Source organism: Mauremys mutica, chromosome 7 (genome assembly GCF_020497125.1).
Source record: "Mauremys mutica isolate MM-2020 ecotype Southern chromosome 7, ASM2049712v1, whole genome shotgun sequence".
Classification (NCBI taxonomy): domain Eukaryota; kingdom Metazoa; phylum Chordata; order Testudines; family Geoemydidae; genus Mauremys; species Mauremys mutica.
The window spans coordinates 84083262-84101288 of record NC_059078.1 but is presented as its reverse complement, the minus strand read 5'-3'; the positions used below and the strand labels follow the sequence as shown (position 1 = coordinate 84101288).

The window sequence follows — 18027 nt, the reverse complement described above, 5'->3', positions numbered from 1 at the left end:
TTCTTTTATGCAGATCAAGTAGAAAGGAAAATTGAATCCTTACTTTTCTGTCAGTGGTAATGTAACTTGTTAGTTTGTAGACCCTACCTACCTAATTTTTTATTTACCAGCTCTCTAAGCAACTCTGCTCCACAAAACGGCAAACATGCTGAAAAAGACCAAGCAATCAACTTGGTTGTTTGATATATTTAATGTGTAGCACAAGCCTCTCTCCATGCACTGAAGGACAGGTATTTCTTTTGTACTGTAGAATCCCCCTCCAAACAGCTTTCCAAATAGATTCCTTGTCACAATGCTGGTAAAGCTCATCCACAGGACATTAACCTGGCTGCTGTGTTTGGATCCTACCATGCTGCACCCATGTGCACTTAATCTTCCTTTGGTCTGGGTTGGCTCCAGGACTGTCTTTCTTTGGCCTCTCTGGCACACTGCCTGGGCGCACACACTATCTGTTACCCTTTCATGGAAATGGGTCCTCAGGGCCCAGCTGCCCCAAATTGTCACACAAGCAAATCAAAGAAACAGAAGAAGCAGAATTCTCCTCCATTTATGAGCTAAGGAAGGAAAATTCCCTATATCTTAGCCAGAGGATTGTGGAGAGAAGAATCAAGAAAGGAGTTTCCCTACCAAATTCTGTGAGACCATGATGGATATTCTGGCCCAGGAAAAATGAAGAAAAAGACAAGGTCAAAGCACATAAAGGAGCATTTTGTCCAGCTAGCTCCCCTATATTTTCCCAGTTATATGCCAGATAAGATGTCAGACCTATATGAACACACCATGGGTTTCAGAAGATCAATAATTCTGCATCATCCAGTAGTCAAAGAAAAGTGTCAAAAACTCATATTACCAGATGACTTATAACATGTATATCAGAGCCAAAGGTTTATGACCTCCAGAGAAAATCGAAGCACAATTTACTAAACTAAGTTTGACATCTTGTGCCAAACAACCCAATCATTTTATGAGGAAATCTGCAAAGCAACTCCCTGTCCAGGGTACAAAGACTTCAGTAGGAACTGGAGATTAGATATACTGACCTCAGCAGATATCTCTTGTAGCGAGGGGGTAAAATTCAGTTTATTCCCCATCCTCTGCCCTTACATTAATACCCTTACTTCTGTTGTATATAGTGCCAGGAAAGTATCTTTTCCCCTTTTTTCTAGCTCCCTTCTCAAGATACCTCTCAAGAGCTGGTACACTCCTATTTGTGAGGATTAGCAGACATTAACTATGTTTGAGAACAGGAAACTGGCAATTTCCTTTGTCTGAATAGCCACCTGGCTTTTGCACTATTCAGTCACTGCCCCCAAAGAAAGCGACATTCCTTTCTCTCATGGTGCTGCTCTTTTGTTCTGGGCGGGGGGGGGGGGGTTCTTTAGGGTCAAACCCTCATAGGGTTATGTTTTAACTAGCCTGTTAAATAATAGTTTGCTGTTCAGTGCAGTTCAGTGCATGAAGAGAGGGGATTATCATGTGGACACCAATTTCCCATTACGGATTAGCGGTGTCTTACTAAACCAAAGAAGGAGAATGATCTAGTTAGATTTGATCTATGTATGAATGCTTTTTCTTTAGCAGCATTTAAAATTGTGGGTCACCTGTTGAAATTGAAGTAATGTAGGAAAATTTACTAAAAAAAGGCACAGATAAGTATGTCCATTTAAAAAAAATAAAATAAGGAGCAAAGCAGATCAAATAATGTGATATTAAAGGTGGGAGAAAGCTACAGGGCCGTGCTATAGAGCTTGGTTAGTAGGAAGAAAAGATAACATGTTGGTGCAATGCAGGCTGCTGAGAGTTTTAAATAACTCATGAATGGACATGTGATTGTTGTGAGGTACTGTCTGCCTAAGTTGGGTAGATGATACACTATGAAGCTGAGATCTGAAGCACCAATCTCCCCTTATTTCGCAATTGTGACTGTACGGGTCTGATCCAAAGCCCATTGAAATAATTGGGAATCTTCCCAATGACTTCAGTAGACTTTGGCTCAGGTTCTAACATGATGGGCCAGATCTTCAGCAGGTATATACTGGCATAGCTTCAGTGGAGCTAAACCAGTTTATACCTGCTGAAGTTCTGGGCCTGAATGTCTTGGACTGAAGTGGATTATTTTATCCAAGACACACAGGATCAAATATTGCTCTCAGTTACATCCATGCAATTACTTTAAATTCATTGGGAATACACAGGTGTAACGGAGGGCAAAAAGTTGATGTTCAAGCTGCTAACATTCCAGCTCTTCCAACGTTTATTTTAAGTGGTTTAAAATAGGGTTGTCAAGCGATTAAAAAAATAATCATGATTAATTGTGTGAATAAACAATAATAGAATACCATTTATTTAAATATTTTAGATGTTTTCTACATTTTCAAATATATTGATTTCATTTACAACACAGAATACAAAGTGTATAGTGCTCACTTTATATTTATTTTTATTACAAATATTTGCACTGTAAAAAAACAAAAGTAATAGTATTTTTCAATTCACCTAATACAACTACTGTAGTGCAATCTCTTTATCATGAAAGTTGAACTTACTAATGTAGAATTATGTAAAAAAAAAAACCTGCATTCAAAAATAAAACAATGTAAAACTTTAGAACCTGCAAGTCTGCTCAGTCCTACTTCTTGTTCAGACAATCACTCAAACAAATTTGTTTACATTTGCAAAAGATAATGCTGCCTGCTTTTGTTTACAGTGTCACCTAAAAGTGAGAACAGGCAAATGCATGGCACTGTTGTAGCTGGCATTGCAAGATATTTACATGCCAGATGCGTTAAAGATTCATATGTCCCTTGATGCTTCAACCACCATTCCAGAGGACATGCGTCCATGCTGATGTGGGGTTCTGCTCGATAATGATCCAAAGCAGTGTGGACTGACACACGTTCATTTTCATCATCTGAGTCAGATGCCACCAGCCGAAGGCTGATATCCTTTTTCATGGTTTGGGTTCTGTAGTTTCTGGATCAGACTGTTGGTCTTGTAAGACTTCTGAAAGCATGCTCCATACCTCATCCTTCTCAGATTTTGGAGGCACTTCATATTCTTAGACCTTGGGTCGAGTTCTGTAGCTAGCATTAGATATTTCACATTGGTATCTTCTTTGCATTTTGTCAGATTTGCAATGAAAGTGTTCTTAAAATGAATAATGTGCTGGGTCATCACCTGCGACAGCTATAACATGAAATATATGGCAGCATGTGGGTAAAACAGAGCAGGAGACATACAATTCTCTCCCAAGGAGTTCAGTCACAAATTTAATTAACGCATTATTTTTTTAACAAGCGTCATAGCGCATCTGGCATGTAAATATCTTGCAAAGTTAGTTACAACAGTGCCATACAAACGCCTGTTCTACCTTTCAGGTGACGTAATTAAGAAGTAGGCAGCATTATCTCCCATAAATGTAAGCAAACTTGTTTCTCTTAGCAATTGGCTGAACAAGAAGTAGGACTGAGTGGACTTGTAGGCTCTAAAGTTTTACATTGTTTTGTTTTTGAGTGCAGTTATGTAACAAAAATACATTTGTAAGTTGCACTTTCGTGATAAAGAGATTGCACTACAGTACTTGTATGTGGTAAATTGAAAAATACTATTTCTTTTGTTTATCATTTATACAGTGCAAATATTTGTAATAAAAAATAATATAAGTTGACCACTGTACACTGTGTACTCTGTGTTGTAATTGAAATAGATATATTTGAAAATGTAGAAAAAATTAATAAATTTTAATTTGCATTCTATTGTTTAACAGTGTGATTAATCATGATTATTTTTTAAAGTGTGATTAATTTTTTGAGTTAATAACTAGAGTTAAGTGCGATTAATCAACAGCCCTAGTTTAAAACGAATGGGAAGCTTAATATTGCTATAAAGCTCTTACCCAGACAGTTGACAATCCATTCTCGTGTAAGCTAAAACCTTCATTAGCCAATTAAACTGATCCCTTTCATCTGCCAATTTTCTAATTAATAGAATTCACTTTCAGAAACATTTTTTTTTCATTTTTTAGCTTTTGTGTGTGTTTTTTTTAAATTCTGACACCTTGAAACCATTTGCTTGAGAGAGAAAAAATTAATCTCAAGTAGAAGCTGCCAGCCCAATCAATTATTTGTACATCCTAAGGTAAAACCCAAACAAAATATAAACTTAAATTAATGTTTTCTATGTGCAATGCTGAAATTAATGTCTCAGGCAACAGAATGAACCTTCTGAAAATGCACATCCAAGAAAACATTTGTCCTGCTTAAATTGTTAATGCTTTTTTCTTCAGAAATTATTGTGTTGTAAAATGCAATTGACATTAGTGATTAGTAGATCTAATGATTCTGAAGGACAGTTTTTCTAATTGTACTTTTTGTCCTCTATATTTGTTTGATTTCTTTTTCTAATTGACATCCTTTCCCATCCCCTGGTCCTCTTAGTGTTTCTATTCTATTCTATATAAGCACTTATACCTCTGTTGTCAACATACTGCACTAAGTGACATGACTGACATCTGTCACATGTGTTCTGTTACCCTTTCCCCAGGAGAAGTGTGTGAAGTGGAGTGTCTTCTGTTGGTAGGATGTTTATTATATAGATGTTACTCTATGTTTATATCAGAGAAGGCAAGGTCAAAGAAACGTGGCTTGCACTTGGAGTGGAATGAGGTGAGGTTTGTGATGGTCGTTGATGTTTGAGGAGTTTCTGCATTGTATTCAATTAAATACTTTGTGATTTACACACTGGTAGGTTTTGTCTGGTTTGTTATTTTGGGTTTCTAAATGACTATAAACATGATTCCCTTTTTATAACCATGTAATAGTACAAGGTTAGCATGTGGGCTGTAGGAACTGGATGGCTTTATTGTGTAGTGTAGGAGTCTGTCTGTTCTTGATGGCACTCTTAATGTTGTTACCAAAATCTGTTTTCTTTACATCCTCTCTTACTGATGTTATTTTACAATACATCTGAGCAGAGAAAAAGGGCTCATTTTAGGTCTGTGTATGAAATGAAGTAATTCAATAACAAGATGTATATGAAAGAAACTTCTAGGGTAGAAGGTCAATGAACATGTTATCTGTGACTTTTAAGAACCGTTTATTTTATTTGAAGAAAATAGTAGACATTTTTCCCATCATGAGTACTCATCTATTTCTTTAATGCCTCAATTCATTACATTAGTTAAGCACATACTTAATGTTATGCACATGAGTATTTCAACATGCTTAAAGTTAGCCATATGCTTAAGCACCCTGCTGAATCAGTGTCTTATTCGGCAGGTGTGAGCTCTGAGGCCCTTGAATTAAAAAAGAAAAGTCTGACTCTTCTGTATGAAGAGCTTTGCATGTTCCCCTCCTCTCTAATTGTATCATTATTTTTAGATCAGAATCAAAAGTTTGTCTATAAAACATACAAAGAGTCCTGTGGCACCTTATAGACTAACAGACGTTTTGGTGTTCTATAAGGTGCCACAGGACTCTTTGCTGCTTTTACAGATCCAGACTAACACGGCTACCCCTCTGATATATAAAACATAAATATACCTTACTGTTGCCAGCAGAAGGAATATGGTATTAAAAGCCATGGTACAAAAAATCATAAACATAATTAATATTATAAATTGAAACTGTCAAGCAGGGTAGCTGTTTCCCGTACTGTAATCAGGTATTAGATTACACATCTGTATAGATAATAATATAGCCCTCTATATAATATATACATTTCCAAGAAGCTTGGAACCCATGGCACAAAGAATTAAACACTTAGGGACAGGTTTCTAAGGGTAGAGGATACAGTGCAGAAATATACACAGCCCCTTTGAAAGTCAAAAAAATTCCTTTGGCATTAAGATTTGAACCAGAAAATGGCTTGGGGGTGAAGATGACCATCCCAGTAAAAAGATCAAACAAAATAAAAACATACAAAATCAGCATATAACAGAAAGGGTAAGTAGACACAGTAAAATAGGATAATCACTCCAGAGAACTACAAAAATAAGTATACAGCACAGTAATTGCTACCTTTCACATATAGTTGATATTTAACATTCATGAGGACCCATCAACATTTTGTAAAGTGAGTTAAGGAAACATCTGGTAGTTAAAGAAGCATCTGCTAAGTGTCTAACCAAATAAGCATTTCCCAGTCTCATCACAGAAGATATGATTATAAGCAAGGTGACTCATTATCTTGCTTGAAGACCGAACGTACTTAACCTAGCAGGAAATGGAGATGATCAATTTTGAGATGAGATCTCAGGGACAAACTCACGGAAATGCAAAAGTGGTTTTGTGGTTTTTTTCTTGATAGATTAGATATTTTGTGGAGAATGAAATAGCAAGATTTGGTAATAGCATGCATGTGCAAGGAGAGACAGAGGAAGGAATCAAAAATGGACACCTAAGCTATAAGTGGAAGTAGGAAGGGGAAAAGATTTGGAAGTCAAAATAGGAAGCTCAGTTTTATTGATGTTGTATTTCATCTGCCAGCAAGCCATATAGGAGAATATGGAGAAATAGCCTGATATGCTTAGCCTGCAGAGAATTTTGTAAGTCATCAGCATAGATATTGTTTAAACAATGATGGTCCTATTTCCATGAACATGGAAAAGATTAATTTGGTTATGGCAATTCTTAGATACACAGTTCATCTCTTTATAAAGCACTTTGCCATAGACGTTTACACAGGACACCTTCAGTTATAGTAATAAATCTTCCCCTGGTTCTATCCTTCAACTATCCAGAATGTATGAAAACTTTCCTAGAACTTTAATTTACATGTATGTTTTTAGACATTTAGGTATTTAGATGCCTAACATCCATTTATTTTGATGGGAGTTAGGCTCCTAAATGCCTTTGAAGATTTGGGCCTTTGTAACCATTCCTGACTCCTTACTATCACAGCAAATGGAACAGTATTGCACATACAGCTGAAATGGGGAATACTATTGGAATGTCAATAAACAGTTTTAATCATATCAAATGAAAAGTATCAGGTGTCACAAGAGAAGGAAAAGCTGGAGTCTTATGCCCAAATAAGTGTTTGCTATAGCCTATATCCAAATTGGCAAGGAAGCATGAACTCATTGTTTGACTTTGTCTGAACGGAATCATAGCTAAAATAATCCAATCTAAAAAGAAGCTGTTGTTTTGTTCACAGAAGGCCACATTCTGGAGGATGTAAACAAGTGCATCCTTGCACTGAGAGAACAGGATGCTGATGATTTAGATCGTGCAGCTGGTGCCATCCGAGGGCGTGCTGCAAGGGTGGGTCATATTGTCTCTGGTGAAATGGATAGTTATGAGCCTGGGGTTTACACTGGAGGAGTAATGAAAAAAGTTCAGGACTTGACAAATACTGGTAAGTCTGGATTTTAAACCAATTTAATTCCTTTTCTGTTATACGCTGTTTGTGCTACTGATTTAAAATAGAATAACTCCATGATCTGAGTTAACACCAACTTTGCCTTGGATTCTGTTATCTTCTCTCAACAAACACAGTATCTTTTTGTGATTACAGCATACAACTTTAAAAACTGAATCTTTGTAAAAATATTGTTAGCCTACCAGAAATCCCTTTCAGCATTATTTATATAAATTCAAGTGACACCATCTAGCTGGCTTGTGACTAGTGAAGCAACAATTTTTAGCAGTATTCTGCCAGCCTCCTCATATTCCTTAAACATATTCATGGCAAAGTCACTGATATCCCAGGTTTGCTTTTATAATGTGTGTGCAGTAAAAATGAAGCCCTTAGTGTTAGCAACTAGTATATTTTTAGTTATTAGCAATATGAGCTCCAAGTGTAGCAGGTGGACCTTTTAGGTATAGGAAAGTTGAAAATTTTTTAAAAAGAGAAGAACAATCCCTTTTGTGATCACACGTTGTATCTATGGTTATATGAAATTAAAAGAGACTATTAACTATAGTTAAATATCCACCCCTCCTTTGCTATGCAAAGTCTGATCCCTGTGCAGCCAGTGGAGATAATATATTATTAATTCCTTTATATATGGGTCCTCAGAAGATGAAGCCACCATATTGATAAAAGGATTTAAATTGCTTTGTTGTACAACACTTTCTACAATATCTACTTTAAAGGCTGATTTAAGATGAATGAAAAACAAATGTACAACGTATTTTACCATACATGGTACCTTTGAGGCTTACAAAATTTCCTTAACCATTCCCACCTGTTTGGGGAGCTGCTGCCAGCCCTCTCCTTTTCCAACCTGGGTCTATTGCTGGGACTCTGCTACCTAACACCTCATGTAAGGGTTAAGGAGACTGAAAAGGAAGGGGGTGGGGGTTTTCTCCACACTGTCCCAGATATTAGAAGCCCCGAACCCCCTTTCCCAGCTTCCTTAATAGATGCTTTTCTCTAAATTGTCTTCTACTCCATTTTATCTGATCAGCATATCCCTTCTGTAATGAGTACCTGCACTGGTTGTCTGCTACATGTTTTGTATTACTGAGTCATTACTGTAACCCTTCTGCCCCTCTGAGTTGGCAGCAACAAGGGCCGGGTTCAGTATCCAGGGGTTCCGTTTCAATAACACAATGCAAAACCGGCTCGAGCCCCCACCCAGTGACCTGGGACAATTACCTACCACCCCCCCCCCCGGGCGCCTCCAGGAGGCAATACTTCCCCACTCGCAAGCACAGAGTCCAAGTGTAGCAAAATCCTTTTAATAAAGGAGGGAAACAATGCGGCATCACGTTGGAGAGACACCACAAACAGGACTATACACAAACCATAAGCAAAAAACCCACCTCCAAGTACATTTGGCACTGTCCTTTCCCCCTTAGGGTCTTAAGTCCAATCACCCCAAAGTCCAACAACCCAAGAGTCTCTGTCTCTGGTCAGTGCCACCTCCAGAGTTCAAAAGTTTATCTGCAGAGTTTTACCCCCCCAGCCTGGGTGGAAATGGGGGGGGAGGGCACACACAGGGTGTTAAGGGACACCTTACATGGGCCAGGGCCGACTGCCCCGCTTCTCTGTGGAGTTCTGCTGCAGCCTTCACCACGACTAGCTCCACTCCATCAGCTGTGCCACTCCTCCAGCCAACCTGTGAACCGCATCAGCCGTCCCCACGAACCGCTCCACACTGCTCACTGTACAACGGGCTGCGCCATCGTGCTGCAGACTGCTCCGCTCTGCCAGCTGCTTAGCGATTGATCTTCAGGCTCCCCCACTCAGTGATCTCAGCTCAGTAAGCTTAGCTCTTTTAGTGATTTCAGCTCTTAGTGGTTTCAACTTGTAGTAGAGGAGCCGCAGTGCCATCTTGGCCCAATGTGAACTCAGGACAGCAGCCTCCAGATGGACTCCTAAAGGATTCAAAATTAGCTCTACTCTTTAACAGTGGAGAGAGGAGGATGTGCAATTGGTGTTCCAGGCCCTCAAAAGGGGCCCATACCATCAGGTACACACACCAGTCCCCAGCCTCTCTCTCCTCACTGGGTTTTGGAACCCATGTCCCTTGTCTAGCAAGTACTATTTAATGTAGGTTGAGTCATTTCTGTCATAAAGCAGTCTCATAGTTCCTCATTCACATAATTAAGGTAACAGCATTTTTTTCCTTCCTGCCCCAATAACAAAGAAATTGGGGATTCCACAGTGTGAAAAATAACCATCCCATGCTGCTGTGTGTTATGCTAAGTGGAGTGGGTTTACCAATGCAAATGCACATTCCTAAAATTCCTTTGCCCACTCCTCATAATATACCACCAGATGTCAGGATAGATCTCATCCTGACTCTGCTTACATTACATTTTAACTTAACCTCTCTGCCCACCCCACCAGGTCCCTGACCCACTGTGGGGAAGGTGAAAGAACCTACACTGCTTCAGCCAATCTGGCGGCAAGGAAAAAAATTCCTTACCAGCCTCCAGGGAAAAAGGGCAACTAGCTTAATGCCAACAGCAGATCATAAAGAAGCACAGTTCTACTCTGATTCTATGGATGGGATGAGGAGTATTGACAGCCTGATCCCAGTGAGATAGGGCTTCTCCGGAACTGCCTAGGTTATAAATACCCTACCAAAGTCACCAGGAAGAGCAGTGCCTCCCACAACCTGGTCCAGCAACTTCCTGTTCCTCCTTGCCCCGCCCAGGTAAATCTTGCCCCTCTGCCATCAATCTCCCAATCAGCCAAACAAAGGGTCCAGCACATGCAGTTGTGGTGAGCAAAGTTTCATAAGTCTGGAGAGGAAAGTAAATTGAATGTTCAGCCTTTCTTCCTTCCCCTTATTTCTACCATCACTTCATTGGGACACTGTAAGTCTGTTGGATATAAACTGGATCCTTAATATATAACTTTTAAACGGAAAAGCCTTTGTCTTCTATAAAAGACACCAAATCAAAAGGAACTCCCAAGACTTGTGTGTTCTTTGACTAGTTTTGATTTCAAGAGCCAACCTCTTATCAAATTGTCCTTATCCAGTTTTCTGGTGAGTGCAGACTGCTTTTGAATGTAGCCTTTAATTATATAAATGTTGATGCCTAAAGCCTACATCCATCAGCAGAGTTTCCTATACAAGTCTCCAATGTGTTAAGCTTGACTGACATTCACTTAGTGTACATTCAAAAAAAGAGGGGCATTTTGTATGAGCTCATTCTTAGAGTCAATTAGCTCAATTAGGTCCAAGCTGGAGCTGCATACATTGGGAACAGGAGCAGACTGAGGTCCCAAGAAGTTGCAAAAAGTGGGAGTTTGAAATAAATGTAGCCTTTGTTTTCCCTCTGACATTTTGATGAGGAGAGAGCCTGAGAAATTGTAGAACAACATACTTTTCTCATTACCTCTTAAATGAAACAACAAAGACAAATAACCAAAGAAGAGCTATAGAGAAGCACAGCCATCTGTTCTCTGGTACAATCTCGGCCCTTCGTCCTTGTGGATGGGTAGTGTTTAAACACTCTGGGAACTGACACTGATTTCTGTTCTGTTGCACTGCAGTGACAGTGTATATTCCTAAATTAGTGTACCTAAGACAGACAGGAAGAAATACAGCCTTTTTTGTTGGAAAATGTGGTTTGTGTCAAGGCAAGGCACATTGGGCACAGTGTCATGAGTTTGAATTTATTTGTAGTATATTGAACATCAGAATCCAATATCCTTAAATTATTCAGTAAGAGTGAAAAGAAGGAACATACATTTTTTATTGTTATCATAATTTGTACATTCTTCAGTGAATAAATATGAAATCCTGAGAGGTTATTTTCCCACTTTGACTTCGGTGGAAATTGCAGGTGCTCAAAATCACTCAGAATTTGCCCCAATAAGCACTGTCATTGTGGGTCCTTCAAGTAAAAACCAGCCAATAGCCAGGTGGGTTTTTACTAAGAGTTATTTGTATGTATGCTGCCATCGGTTCCTAATTTAGTTTGTATAAATTACCCAGGGCAATGTAATGATCTCTCTGCTTCCTCTATATCTAGTGCAAATGAAGCATGTTTCCGAGGGGAGATCACTGTTAGGCCAATCTTTCCCCTGTTATTAATACTGTCTGAATAACTATGAATAATTAGACACATGGGTAAGGTAAACAGAAATATTTATTACTTTATGCTAACATACCAGATGTACAAAAAATAAGCAGGAACACTATCTACAGTGTTAGCCAAGGAAATACATTTGTATGTAGGATAATATACAAATTATTGTTATGAGAGAAGATATGCTATTTCACAGTAAAATCAATGGGCTCATTTGAATCCACAGAACTCATTTAAAACCTCTTCGAGTAGATCTACAGGAAGCCTTATAAAATATTAGCAATCCTCTTTCTCTTTCAATTTTGTTCTACTGGCTGGAAATCTTGGAGAACATTCCCCCTCTGTATCCTTGGAAAAATTTAGCAACCAGGGAGTCCAATATCCTTCTGTTAGAGGCTGTCCAGGATTCTTTACATTCAGTCCTATCACCTTTCTGAGTTGGTGGCAGCACATCTTATCAGAGCAATGTCCAAAACTCAACCAATGTCCACTGTAAGTTGCAAAGAATTCAAAAGATGCTTTGGAATCTACATCTAACTGTTACCCATGTAATCCTTGAATATCCCAAGGCACCCAGGAGACATTTCACGACAAACACCATTATCCTTTCACAGCTACATCATAACTAACACAGATAAAATAGTTGCATATACTTACACAGAAATTGGAAGACGAATGGGGCAGGGATTGCAAGAGGAGAAGGGATGGTCCAATGGTCAAAGCAGTTGAATGTTGTCACAGAGAATTGGATTCTATCCCTGCCTGTGCCACAGAATTCCTATGTAATGCTAGACAAGTCATTTGAAACCAGCTTTCCACAGGTACACATTAATTGTGTGTTCTGCATTTGCACAGGAAACCTTATTTCTGGCATTACCTAACTTCTGACTGCTTTGCTTTTCAACCGTAATGTGTTTTAACATAATTTTTGTGTGTGATATATATATTTGGAGAAAGTGAGATTTTGGAACTTTATAGCAGAGATTTAGTAACTTGGCTGTGTTTTTTAATACTTTCACAGTCTCATCAATACTGATAGCTATCTGGCATTCCTCATTACTGGTAATACCATTGATGAAATGGGCAAATTCTTCCCAATTTGGAAAGAAGGCAAACACTGCTGCATAAAATAAAAATGAATAATATAGCAGTGTGGACTAATGCATAATATAGTAGTGTGGTACTAACTTGATATAGGATATGCCTCTTTTAGAAGTAGAAGAGCAACAGTATACTGTACATTATTTTAAAATGTCATATAATCCGTTTTTCAAAGTCCACTGTTTAATTGTACTGCCAGTCAGAATTTTCAGCAGTTAAAATTAAGTGAACAATTTATACTATGACACATCTACACCAGGGCTGGCCCACAACATTTTGGCACCTGAGGCGGGGAGCTCAAATGATGCTCCATGCCCCCTCGATTGGGCCAAAACTTTGAAAGGTCTCAATTCTACCTTCTTCCTGTTCTACTTCTCTCATGGTACTGCTCTGCTACCTACCCCAATAAAGGAGAACTAACAACTTAAAATGCCTTGTTCAAAAATTTTAAGTAACACTTAACTTTCATACGCCTGAACAGCAAATGTAACTTTTCTTGTTTGCATAGTAAACACTGGCATTTTCATCTGTTTGAATAATCAAAGTGGTGCTTTCCATGCCTTCTTGGTTGCAAAGATTTGAACTGCTTCCTGAAGGTCTGCAGTCTGGGCCAGCTCATGCTCTACTGAGATGGTTTCAAGGCCGACCAGCCTCTCCTGTGTCATTGTGGAGCATAGATGTGTTTTTATTAACTTCAGCTTGGAGAAGCTGCATTCTCCACTGGCAGCTGTTACAGGAAGTGTTAGAAGTATGCACAGAGCAACAAAAGCATTTGGAAAGAGGGTAGTCATCTTATTTGTGTACATATATTCCAGAACTGCCTTTGGAGTTGATCCTGCTGAAATGTATCTTGAAAGGGCTTTCAGTTCATCACCTAAATCACTTGCATCAATATCGCACACGTCATCATGTGTCAACACTGTCTCTAGTGCCCTGCATTTCTGGTGTAGGTCTTCTTCAGGTATAATGAGGAGTTTTAGAATATCATACAGCATCCCAAATATACTGCTGTGTTCCTTGTGCTGCATGAAACGTTCAGCTGACTGTATTGCACAATCTAGCACCTTGTTAAAGAATTCAACTTTGAATTGTTGTTTGGGGTTTCTTATGGGATTATTCCTTGCCTCATAATCAAAATGTCGTCATCTTGGGTGACTCTTGTATTCTGGAATAGGTGGGAAAATAGCTTCAGTGTGAAGTTCCTCTGCCAACTTCTGTGTACTCTTCAGAATGTTTTGAAATCCCTCATCTGACTGGTAAGACTGTAGGTATGACTTTACTTTGTCCAGTTGTTCCATTGCTCCAGATATACCGAGGTCAACACCTTAGAGTCTCTTGCTTACAACATTTATTTCAAACAATGTCATGCCACAACACTAAGCCACACAGAAATTTTGAAGTTAAGTATGTTTCTGGTGATTCCATTTCCCTCTGCCACTGTTCTTCAACTAACAGTTCCTGTCATAGCATTATCCTCCATAATGGCAACTGTGGCATCATCTATCTTCCCAATTTGGTGTTTGATAGGCTTTATCGCCTCCACTCAATTTTCCCATCGTGTGGCACTCAGTGGTTTCAGTGTCAGAGAGGATGTTCCCAGATGTTGCTTCAAAATTTGCCATCGATGAGTTGATGCAGAGAAAAATACATGAATGCTTTGAATTACATTAAAAAATTCAACAGCCTCATTAGAAGCTGATGCTGCATCACTGACCACCAAGTTCAATGAATGAGAACTGCATGGGACAAAAAAAGCTCGAGGGTTTAACTCTCAGATCCATGTCTGCACTCCTCTGTTCTTTCCTCTCATGTTGGCACCATTATCGTAGCCCTGACTTCTCATGTCAGTTATTGCAATTCCCGTATCTTCCAGCTTTTAAAGAAGCATATTTGTCATACCAGCTGCTGTAGTATCATCAATGTCAATAAATTCTAGAAAATGCTCTCTGACAGTCACATTTGCAGGGACATTTTCACTAGGTTCTGTTGTTGTTACAAAATGCATCATTAAAGTAATTTGTTCCATATGGCTGATGTTAGATGTGCAGTCCAGAATAACAGAGTAATATCTTGCTGATTCCAGATCTGCCACAATCTTGTTTCACTTTTGTTGCCAGTAACAGTGTGATCTCATTTTGAATTGTTTTTCCAAGGTAGTGATATGTGTACATTTCTTGGGTGGTGACTCTTCTTAGATGCTCCTGGAGAACAGCATCAAACTCAGCCAATCAGCTTCACAATTTTAAGGACGTTTCCATTGTTTGTTACGTACAACTGATCTGAAGTGCCATGCAGTGCTAGGTTTTGGGTAGCAAGCATTCTCACAATGGCAATGAGCCTTTCCAGAACATTTTGCCAGTAAAGAGAGACTGATGCAATCTTCTCTTGATGCTGATGATCTATGGTGGCCTTTAACCATCTAATCTCAAGCTCTTTCCACCTATGGAATCCTCTGTGGTGATTTGCTGCCTTCTCATGGCATGCCAGATTTCTAGCCAGATTTTTCCAGTCCTTTGTTCCTGTAGAACCGAATGTGGCTGGAACATTAGATTGGAAGAGTTTGCAACAAAAACAGTATGCAGAATTCTGGGTTTTTGAGTACATAAGCCATGGCCTCTCCACTTTGTCACCATTGGGGATTTCACACCAGTAATGTGTTGGATGGAAACTTCTATTTTCATTGTCTTTGGGGAACAGGAAGTTTTTCACTTGCTGTGGCCCATCCAGTACAAGGAAGTCTCTCAGGCTACTGCTCAAGTGGGTTCATAGTCCGGATCATCTAGACTTAAGGAACTAAACTCAGCAGCAGCTGTTTCTTGCGCCTCCACCACACTCTTCTCTGATCTACACTTTTCTTCGGCAATGTGCATGGTTACATCCATTTGAGATGGAGATAAAGATGCTGCAGTAGCTGCCAGGTCACCTGCACTCTGACTAACTGGAAGATCAGGCATCTCCTCACCACTCTCAGGAGAGCTCCTTCCTGCTTAGATAGAAAAGCTTCCTTTGCTTGCTTTCTTTTTCTGAATGCTGCCCCAGAAGGGCGTTTTCTTCTTTCACTCATGCCTGGTGTTCTGTGCCAGCCAGCGGCGGCTCCAGGCACCAGTGCTCCAAGCGTGTGCCTGGGGCGGCAAGCTGCGGGGGGCGCTCTGCTGGTCGCTGTGAGGGCGGCAATCAGGCAGCCTTCGGCAGCATGCCTACGGGAGGTCCGCCGGTCCCACGGATTCGGCAGCAATTCGGCGGTGGGTATGCCAAATCCGCGGGACCGGCGGACCTCCCACAAGCAAGCTGCTGAGTCTGCAGGACCGGGGACCTCCCGCAGGCAAGCCGCCAAAGGCTGCCTTACTGCCGTGCTTGGGGCAGCAAAAAAGCAAGACCCCCCCCTGGTGCCAGCTATAGTGGCTCTCAACACTCAATTGAAGGGGACAAATAAGCAGGATGTCAGGGCCTGAGTGAGGGAAGACATCAGTGTCTTAAGGGCCTAACTGGCTCCTACTACTTCAGTTGACTGCCTGTTCTCCTCAAGTGTGTTCAGGGAAGCAGCAGGAAACAGGAAGCTCCCTGAGAAGCTTGTGTTAATCAGTCCAGGCTCCTGGGCGTGCTAGAGATAGATAAGAGGCTCCTTCTCCTTTCTCTTCCCCCTGCAGCTCCTGCTGCTTTCTGTTATTCACTCTCACCTTTTCTCCTGCCTGCCTGTTATGTCTCTTGTGCCCTCCTTCCTCCAGCACAGCACTCAACCATCTCTGTGCATCTAGAGCAGAGAAAATACATATGAACCAGCAGCAGACGCAATTTTCTACACTCTGGGTCCTAGTCGCACCCTTCCCCCCCGCCCCCGAGTCTGGCACATGAGGCGGCCTCATGGTAAGGCCAGCCCTGAATACAGTAAAAGAAAAAAAGCCTACATTTATTATAAACATTACCTATAGTAAACATGTAGGGTGGCATGGCCCTTTAAGGACCAGAGGCCTGGGATCAGCCAGCTCTGTTTATAAAACACTTACAGCTGAGAAGGGGGCAGCATCCCTCATAAAGAGCTGCAGGAGAGGGGCTTAAGGAAGGGATAGTCTCCTGCAGTACTCTCTGGGGCAGGGAAAATGCTCCAGGAAGAAAGGCCCCCAGGGGACCAGCTCTGTGGCTACTACTCTGTATGAGGGGCAAGGAACTGGTAGAGAACTCAGGTTGAAGAAAGCCAAGAGCCTGCAGTGTGGCAAAGGGAGATGTTTTCTGCCAGTCTCTGAGAGTGCTAGGGTAAAGGAAGGCCCTGGGCAGGACCCAGTGGCCAGTGTCCTGTACAAGGGACAGGGAACTGAGAAAGAACTCAAGAGGCATGCAAGACATTTATTAAGCCCAAGTGGGTAGTTATTATTATGATGGAGAGGAAGCAATCTCTCCACAGATAGAGTTGCAGCTAGCTTGCTTTGTACATTTCTATTTTAACCCTCCCCCCATAAACACTTTGGCTTTAAAAATATTTTGGTCTGAAAAGTGGTAACTTAGCCCCAGATGCAAAGAAAATGTTTCTGCAGTAAGGGAAGAAATGACAGAGTTCTTTGCATTCCACATAATCAAAATGAGTCTGATTTAAAATTAACAAAGAATCCTGTGGCACCTTATAGACTAACAGACGTTTTGCAGCATGAGCTTTCGTGGGTGAATACCCACTTCTTCAGATGCAAGTGGTGGAAATTTCCAGGGGCAGGTTTATATATGCAAGCAAGAAGCAAGCTAGAGATAACGAGGTTAGATCAATCAGGGAGGATGGGGCCCTGTTCTAGCAGTTGAGGTGTGAAAACCAAGGGAGGAGAAACTGGTTCTGTAATTGGCAAGCCATTCACAGTCTTTGTTTAATCCTGAGCTGATGGTGTCAAATTTGCAGATGAACTGGAGCTCAGCAGTTTCTCTTTGAAGTCTGGTCCTGAAGTTTTTTTGCTGCAGGATGGCCACCTTAAGATCTGCTATTGTGTGGCCAGGGAGGTTGAAGTGTTCTCCTACAGGTTTTTGTATATTGCCATTCCTAATATCTGATTTGTGTCCATTTATCCTTTTCCTTAGAGACTGTCCAGTTTGGCCGATGTACATAGCAGAGGGGCACTGCTGGCATATGATGGCAAAGAATACTTTCAGGACAACACTGAACAGCGCACTGATACACAGTTACCCTCCCACCAACAGCACAAAAAGAAGAACTCCACATGGACTCCTCCTGAGGGTCGAAATGACAGTCTGGACCTATACATTGAATGCTTCCGCCGACGTGCACAGGCAGAAATTGTGGAAAAACAACATCGCTTGCCTCATAACCTAAGTCGTGCAGAACGCAATGCCATCCACAGCCTCAGAAACCATCCTGACATTATAATCAAAGAGGCTGATAAAGGAGGTGCTGTTGTCATCATGAACAGATCTGACTACCAAAAGGAGGCCGCCAGAC

At 40.6% G+C, this 18027-nt stretch overlaps 1 protein-coding gene across 3 annotated transcripts in view; it reads left to right on the top strand.

The window, feature by feature from the left end:
- Positions 1-18027, top strand: part of CTNNA3 (catenin alpha 3) — a 967088-nt gene that overhangs the window by 722552 nt on the left and 226509 nt on the right. For all 3 annotated transcript variants that reach the window (XM_045025624.1, XM_045025625.1, XM_045025626.1), the window contains one exon: positions 7156-7356. In XM_045025624.1, coding sequence (XP_044881559.1) covers positions 7156-7356 — 201 coding nt within the window. The remainder of the gene's footprint in view (positions 1-7155; positions 7357-18027) is intronic.